Raw genomic sequence first — 7,816 nt, 5'->3', positions numbered from 1 at the left:
AAAACGTGAACGTTTGCGGGGTGGCGCGAGTCCTAGCTAGGCATTTTTTAGTTCAGACTTAAATCGTTATTAAATCACTCTGTGATTGCATTTTTAAGCAGTCGAGACGCTGGGGATCTGAACGGAGCTGTGAGTGTGTGTGTGTGTGAGAGAGAGAGCGTGCGTGTTCTCCATCTCCACTGCTGTATTTCCCAGGTCTTGTTTGCGGGTGAAAAAGCAGAGAACACACCACATTCACACTCCTCGTAGTGGCACTGCAGGAAGCGTTCGCGGCAGGAGTGCGCCTGCGCAGTCGGGCCCCGCCAACGCGCCTGCCTTCCCCCGTCCGGCTAGCAGGGGGCGCTGTGAGGCAGTGGACTAGTCTTCTCCCTAGAGCTCTGGAACGTAGCATAAAAGGGCAAGAGGCGAGGCGGGCGGAGGGGCGTTCTATCCGCGACTGCCCGGGTCTCTATCACCCTTTGTCCTCCAGCTTTCCCCCGGCACTGGGCCTGCGGGCCTGGTTGCTAGGCGGAAGCGGGGAGCGGCGGCTGCCGCTGCAGCTGCCCGGGCGTTTGAAAAAGCGGCAACGCAGGCGGCAAAAGGTCCTCCGGCGGTCGGCTCACCTCTCCCTACAGACAGGCCGAGCGGCCTTTGCCGTTGCCTTGAGTCAGGGCAGGCTAGGGCTGGGCTGGCGGCCCGGGGCCGGGGAGCCCGGCGCGCTGCAGGGCGGGGGCAGGCCCGGGCCGCGGAGCGGGGTCCCGGCGTCGGGAGCCGTGGGGGCGGGGGGAGACCCGCCGGGAGCCCTGCTGGTGGTCGCGGGCCTGCCGCGTCTCACCTGGGTCCCTTTTCCCCCAAGCAGACCCCGCCTGCGGGCCGCCCACCGCGACCATGGTCTCCAAGTCCGACCAACTGCTCATCGTCGTGTCCATCCTAGAAGGTGAGCAGCCCGAGGCTGGCTTTTGCAACTGCTGCTGGCCGAGTTTTAACAGAGCGGCGTGCGACCGAGGCTTGGTTAACCTTAAGAACTTTGTCATCTTTGCTTTTGCCCTCCCCCAGGTCTCGTTCACGGCTGTGAGTCTGTTAGGTCTGTGAGGCCGTGGATTTAAACACCTCTAACGGAGCATGAGAGCTATCAGGGATAGGTGGTATTTAGCGTGAGTAGCCGGAGCCCCAGAGAATGTAGGAAAGACGATTTCCATCAGAAGCAGCATGTTGATGACTTTTATATGTGAGTTGTGTGGGCCTGCAAAGCACGTTCTGTTCAGCGGCGTCCTGGTGATACCATTTGTGAGTCGAATACAGGTTTTCTGCAGTATTGCGGGGGCCATTCCCTTTGCGAGTCTTGATAGGGGACTTAGAGGACTAGAGTTGTCAAGACGGTCTGTTGTACGTGCCTTGAAGTCCGGTAGGTTGAATAAATGACATTTGTCTATTGGAGGCTCTTTTGAGTGGCAGGCACTGTCCTGGGAATGGAAGGGTAGAACAGCCCTAGTCCTAAAAGCTCAGGGTATAGCATGGAGAATGTGTGTAATTCATCAGCGTTCGGAAGAAGGAAAGGCAAGCTCTCAGGACGATTTCCCAGCGGAGGTGACATTGATTTGGGTCCTAAGGGATAATGAGGTCTGTGTCTAGGGAAAAAAGGAAGGGAGGGCTTTGAAGAGCCAAGAGCACTTAAGGTATGGAAAAGCAAGGCATTGTCTGCAATTGCTTAAATTCAGGGTGGTTGGAGAGTAGGTGGCAGAAAGTGGGGGGCATAGGAATTGGTAGGTAGAGTGAAGATAGGTTATGACTAACGTGACAACAGTCATCTTGAGTGGGCCAGAGGAATGGCTGGCTTTTTTTTTTTCTTCCCTTTTTTTTTTTTTTTTAACCACCTAGTGGAGCTACTTTGTGGAGGCTTGGCACTGTTTGGGGGATGAGAGGGAATGAGTTGTAATGAGTTTTGGAACAAAACTGAGCAGAAGCTGTAAAGTGTTGGGTCATTTTTAACTGGTATATTACTGATTGTTTAAAGCCCGAAGATTGAAATCCCCTTATAATTTGGTTAATAAAAGCTTTTGGACTTGGTACTTGCTCCCTGTAGCATAGCAGCAAGCCGAAATAAAAGGCACTCTCTTTCTCTTCAGGGATGTAGGATTCTGTCGTCTTGGGGAGATCTGATTCATCTGCAGGACACAGTATGGTGGAATGCTTTATAATATTAAAAACACTGGATGTGGGCCGTAAACATAGGTTTTGGGGGTGAGTGGGGATGATGGCTTAAGGGCTGTGAGTGGTAAGTAAGGATGGAAGAAAGTCCTTGCTGGCGGTTAGATAACCCAGGCCAATGATGGAGTAAGTATGGTGGATGGAATGGTGAAGAAACTTGCAAGATGCCCGGGGTCAAGGGAGGTGAACGTTGAGGAATATTCTGGTAAAATAAGCTTGTGTAGCTGGAGTGAATAGACCTTGGAGGAAAAAGAGGGAGGCAGCCCGTATTCCTAAGTAGGAGAGCTTCATTTGCAGGTTTCGTAGTGGTGTGCAGGGAAGGGAACCTGGATTCAGGGATGTCAGTTAGGTGTTGCCACAAACATAGCTACCGCTGGAGTGTGGACCTCCCTGCAGAGTGTCTCGTTTTGTGTGTTTCCATTCATTGTAACTGTGCCGTTGCCTCAAGCCCAGAACCTGAGCGTCCTCATCTTCCTGGGTTCCTTCTCCAACCCCACCTTCCAAACTGAGTTTTGTTGGGTTTATTTTTAAAATAATACTGGGGGCTCCACGGAAACTTCTAAATGAGAATTTTTCCATTCTGAGCACCCTGCTTTGCGGCCCTCGTTATGGACCTAATCTATTGTGGTTATCTTTTCAGTAGTCTGTTTCATGAAGGTTTGGTTTTCCTTCTCAGAGAACTTCTGCTCACATTACTATCTAGGGTCATCTTTTGAAATGCAAATCCAATTGTCTTAAAATCCTTCAGTGTCCTAAAGGATAATGTCTATACTTTTTAGAACAGGATTATGGCCCTTTACGAGAGACCACTTACCTACCTTTTCAGCTTGATCTCTTCTCCTGCCATATGTTCCTGTGTTCCCAGCTCTTTACTTATATTGAGCTACCTGCAGTTTTTTTTTTTTTAAGATTTTATTTATTTATTCGACAGAGATAGAGACAGCCAGCGAGAGAGGGAACACAAGCAGGGGGAGTGGGAGAGGAAGAAGCAGGCTCATAGCGGAGGAGCCTGATGTGGGACTCGATCCCATAATGTCGGGATCACGCCCTGACCCGAAGGCAAACGCTTAACTGCTGTGCCACCCAGGCACCCCTACCTGTAGTTTCTTGACTGCACCTCTAGAAATGCCCTTTATTCAAAAGAAAATGATGAGATTTCTTCCATGATTAAAACTGGGGCTGTGTGCTGGATTCCAAGGGTGAAAAAGATGAGGTTTCTGTTTTCAGAGTATTGTCTTTGGAATGAGGCAGGCACCTGTTCGCTCTAACACGTATTCTGTTCTCAGGCCAGTTGGAACTTAGGGTAACGTGACTGACAATAAAGGTTGTTTTTTCATTTTTTGACATCGATGAGCTTAATTTGGGGAAGCTGGTGATCTTTTAGAGCCACTCAAAATGATGACCAGAGAAAGGCCTCTGTGATTGCCTGTTTCAAGAGCCGTGCCCTCTGTGGGAGAACTCCTAAGTGGGGAGTTGTGGATGAGAGCTTCAGGTAGAAAGTCACAGGCTGGCAGTCCAGATCTTTCTGAGCCCTTCCTTACGTGTAGCTTGTGCCAGGGTGAGTAGCAGCTGGGATGTGTTTACTTAACAAGGGTCAACGCTCGTCTCCTCAGAATGCCCCTCATCAGACCTGTAAACAGGTTGACTGTAAGATCCTTGTTCTTTAGTTCTTCAGCTTCCTGTTCGCAGCGTCTTCAGTTTGTCTCTTTTCACTAGACCCTCCATTCCTTGAGGGCAAGGACTCTGTTTGACTCTTTGCATCCCATCATTTGACATGGTTAATACCTGGCTCTGCTCTGCCTTCAGTAAACAGTGAAGGAATGGAGTCAGGCAGTACTGAATTTGATAATTTACAGAATTGGCCTTGAGATTTGAATGAATGAAGACGTGTGTCTCCTTTTCTCCGGCTGATTTGCTGAGTGTTCTCGACTGTGTTAACAGGAAAATTAAGATGCAGGTTGATTGGTTTTTGCTAATTTGATTGTTTCCGGACTCCCTGGATGACTTCGCTGCTACATATTAACAGCTAATACAGTAATATCTAAAATTGGTGGAACCATGTTTTTAATTGTTTAATTCCAAACGTCACTGAGATCATTGCTGCTCAAAGGGTGAATCGAGGACAACAGCATTGACATCACGTGGGTAATGCAGCCTCTCAGGCCCACCCTAGACCTAGTGAACCAGAATCTATATTTTAACAGGATCCCAGATGATTCTTGCACGTTAACCTTTGAGAAGCACTAATTTACCACTTGAAGCCTTCACTTTGATCCCTTTCTTAAGGATCATGAATCTGTGTTAGTAGGTAGTGGAATGTATAAGTCAACCTGGTGCAGGTCAGTTTTTAAACCACGTGCTAAAAGATCGTATTTGATTTTTGTATACTTGTGATTAACCTGTATGGTCTTTTATTCCAGGTCGCCATTTCCCCAAGCGTCCAAAGCATATGCTTGTGGTAGAAGCAAAGTTTGATGGAGAACAGTTGGCTACTGACCCTGTGGACCACACCGACCAGCCAGAATTTGCTACCGAGTTAGCCTGGGAGATCGACCGGAAAGCCCTCCATCAGCACAGGTGACTCTTATTTTCAGTTGGTTCTGCTCTGTTTTTTAGGCTCCTAGAGATGAATAAATTTATCTTATTAAATTATAGTAACAATGATGATGATGTTTGTTTAGTGGTTTTCTTATGTGCCAGGAGTTTTTCAAAGTACTTGGAAGTAATAATTGATTTGAGCATTGGAACAACCCTATGAAGCGGGTGGTTGGATTTCTCCTGTTACAGGTGAGAAGACTGAGGCCTAAGAAGGGAAGTAACTTGTTGTAAATCAGTGAGCTGGATAGCAGTAGAGTTTAGCCACTTGAGCTCTAGAGCCTACATTTGTAACCACTACACCTAGCTTCCCCCCCTCCATGTCTGAGAGAATAGATATTCTAGAAGGGAATAGATATATTCTAGAAGGGCTGTAATGATGCTTACCCACTATTAAATAAGGGTTGGAGTTTATGTAATTTCTATTACTTCATTTACTATACACGTGGCCTGGCTTGCCAAGGATATATAGAGATACGTTTATAGTAATTACATAAGGGACTCTTTCTAATTCATTTTATACTTAATTTTAGACATGAAAACACTTGGATCAGTACATAAAACAGGCTTAAAGTTAGAACATCTTATTTCATGAACTCAGATAACTAGAAACAGGCAAGAGTACAGATACTTGTATTTTAAAAAGCATCGAAAATACTTTTTTTTCGGGGAAACAAAATCACTTCATTCATTGCTGTGACGTAGGACTAGAGCAAATAAAATTACAAAGTAGAAATTCTTAGAGAAGATCAGAATTTTGTTTTCAGTGACTTCTGGAATAGTTTGTGATGTTTATGGTAATTAATTCCTAAGTTAATTTCATTATTTTAGTGACAAAAAGAGCTTTAGCTTATATATGTATTTGTAGTTTTATGTGTGTGTGACAGTGTAAGGAAAACATTTGGAAATCAATTTTGAGGATTCATTGCAGTTTTTTACTTTAAAAGAGGTCTGTATATTATAGAAGCTTGAAAAACACTGCCCTACAGCATAGCTTCTCAGATGAGAGAGACCAAGATTTTTGATGTGCTTTGAATATTGCTTGGTATAAAGATAAGTAGGCATAATAGCTGGTGTCAGTGGAAGAATTTTTCAGAAAATATAGAATAGTTATTGGTTATCCAACAGAATTATAATTGTTTTGATAGTGGTGGGCAGCTTTTTCAAAGCTAACAGAACATCAGGAGATACTAAGCAGAAGCTACTTTATCTGTAATGTAAATTGTTACCTTATAGGTTGCAACGAACTCCTATCAAACTGCAGTGTTTTGCCTTGGATCCTATATCTTCAGCCAAGGAAACTATAGGTTACATTGTTCTAGACTTAAGAACTGCTCAGGAAACAAAGCAGGTACTAGCCTTTTGATGTTTTGTTACTGATTCTGTTAGTTGACGATTTTTAGTAGATACCAGATTGATGGAAAGGACGTGGAATACTGGACCTGAAAGGTTGTGGGGTGGGTGGGGTTTGAGTCAGTATGGCAGTTCTTAGGTTTCAGTCCCTTCCAAGCATGCAGGCTGGAAGTCCAGGAGTCTTCCTCCTCCCCTCCCTCTTCAGCCTCCATAGCCGCCCCCCTTCCCAGTTGGTGTCGGGCCTTCAGCTGCCCCTTCCTGATCCAGCTGCTGTTCTATATTCTCACCATCGCCCTCGCCGCCTAAGCCACTGTCCTTTCTTAACTTGGCTGTGGTAGTAGCCTTCCGATGCGTTTCTCTGCGTCCCGTTCCTTGCTGTCCTCCTGTAGCAGAGCAAGTGAACTTACCGCAGTGCACTTAGATGACCAAAACAGTATGCTTGCCTCCCACAGACTTGCACACGTATGCACACACACAGAAAGAAGGAAAAAGAATTCAGGGTCTTGATTCCTAGGTCAGTGTTTTCTGTTACTGAAAATGTTTCTTCCATCTTTTTATAATCTCTTCTAACCTTATTTTATGTTACTGACTTTGGAAATGCTCACTTTCAATTTTTGTTAAATAACTTTGTTTTGTCACAACTCTCTTAAGTGGAAAAAAAAACTTTTTTGAAGTCCTTTATTCTTGATTGGAATCCTAAATTAGGATTCTGTGCAGAAAAATGGATCTGTTACCAACATTTTCGCTGCCGGTAGTCATGATATTTAGAAATGAGCCCGTTAGCTTAGCCTGAATTTGGAGTCCTTCGAAAGAAACTGAAATTTTTTTTTTTTTTTTTAAAGATTTTATTTATTTATTTGACAGAGATAGAGACAGCCAGCGAGAGAGGGAACACAAGCAGGGGGAGTGCGAGAGGAAGAAGCAGGCTCATAGCAGAGGAGCCTGNGGAGCCTGACGTGGGGCTCGATCCCATAACGCCGGGATCACGCCCTGAGCCGAAGGCAGACGCTCAACCGCTGTGCCACCCAGGCGCCCCAGAAACTGAAATTTTTAAAAATGTTTTAAAAGAGAATCTGCCTCTCCTCCCTCCTCGGGTACTCCTCAGCTCTCTGTGCCCAGGTTCTGAAAAAGGTTTTCTTTCTTGAGTTTTAGTCCCGCAACGCTGATTATGCCCCTGATGTTGCACATAGCTAGCGTTACTACAACTTGAGCGAGACTCTTGGGCAGAGCGGCTTTGGTTGCGGAGAAGGTGAATTTTCCTAGGGGTGGGATCCCTGGGAGGAGGTCCTGCCTGTGAATGTTCTTCAAGTTCCCTCCCCCTCCCCCCGCCCAGGCCCCACTAATTGTTTTTTATCTCTATCAGAGGTAAGGAGAAATGTTTCAGAACTTAAGGGTTTTAGGAAAGCCAGATGTTGTCTTGCTTATTCTCTCCTGTTTATTTGCAGAAGTATTTGAATTGGTGAGTAGAATATAAGAAGTTCAAAATAAATTGATTCTCTGTAAATGAACGTAAACACGGAAAAACCCAGATTTGTTTTTCTAGGTTAGGTAATGGAAAAATCATAAATTTTCTGAGTCGCTGAAACTCTTTCTCAGGCTCATACTTAAAATGATAAAATATCTATCATAAAAAATACAGCAAGGGACTCTGAGTTTTTCCTTTAAAAAACAAAAACAAAAA

At 45.3% G+C, this 7,816-nt stretch overlaps 1 protein-coding gene across 12 annotated transcripts in view; it reads left to right on the top strand.

The window, feature by feature from the left end:
- The first annotated feature begins 404 nt into the window (after window positions 1-404).
- The window catches only part of CEP120 (centrosomal protein 120), a 70,984-nt gene continuing 63,572 nt past the window's right edge, over window positions 405-7,816 (top strand). For 8 of the 12 annotated variants that reach the window (XR_004623996.1, XM_034655927.1, XM_019800528.2 and 5 more), the window contains exons 1-4: window positions 406-581; window positions 839-916; window positions 4,608-4,764; window positions 6,019-6,133. Coding sequence is in view for 10 of the 12 variants with exons in the window: in XM_034655927.1 (XP_034511818.1) it covers window positions 868-916; window positions 4,608-4,764; window positions 6,019-6,133 (321 nt within the window). In the remaining 2 variants the exon portion in view is untranslated. Of the gene's footprint in view, window positions 582-838; window positions 917-4,607; window positions 4,765-6,018; window positions 6,134-7,816 lie in introns of all 12 variants that reach the window. The other 4 variants (XR_004623997.1, XM_034655933.1, XM_034655930.1 and 1 more) reach the window with 2 other exon arrangements.

This window comes from Ailuropoda melanoleuca, chromosome 3 (assembly GCF_002007445.2).
Source record: "Ailuropoda melanoleuca isolate Jingjing chromosome 3, ASM200744v2, whole genome shotgun sequence".
Taxonomy (NCBI): Eukaryota; Metazoa; Chordata; class Mammalia; order Carnivora; family Ursidae; genus Ailuropoda; species Ailuropoda melanoleuca.
Note: the sequence above shows the minus strand (reverse complement) of the source record. Positions and strands in the feature narration are given on the sequence as shown.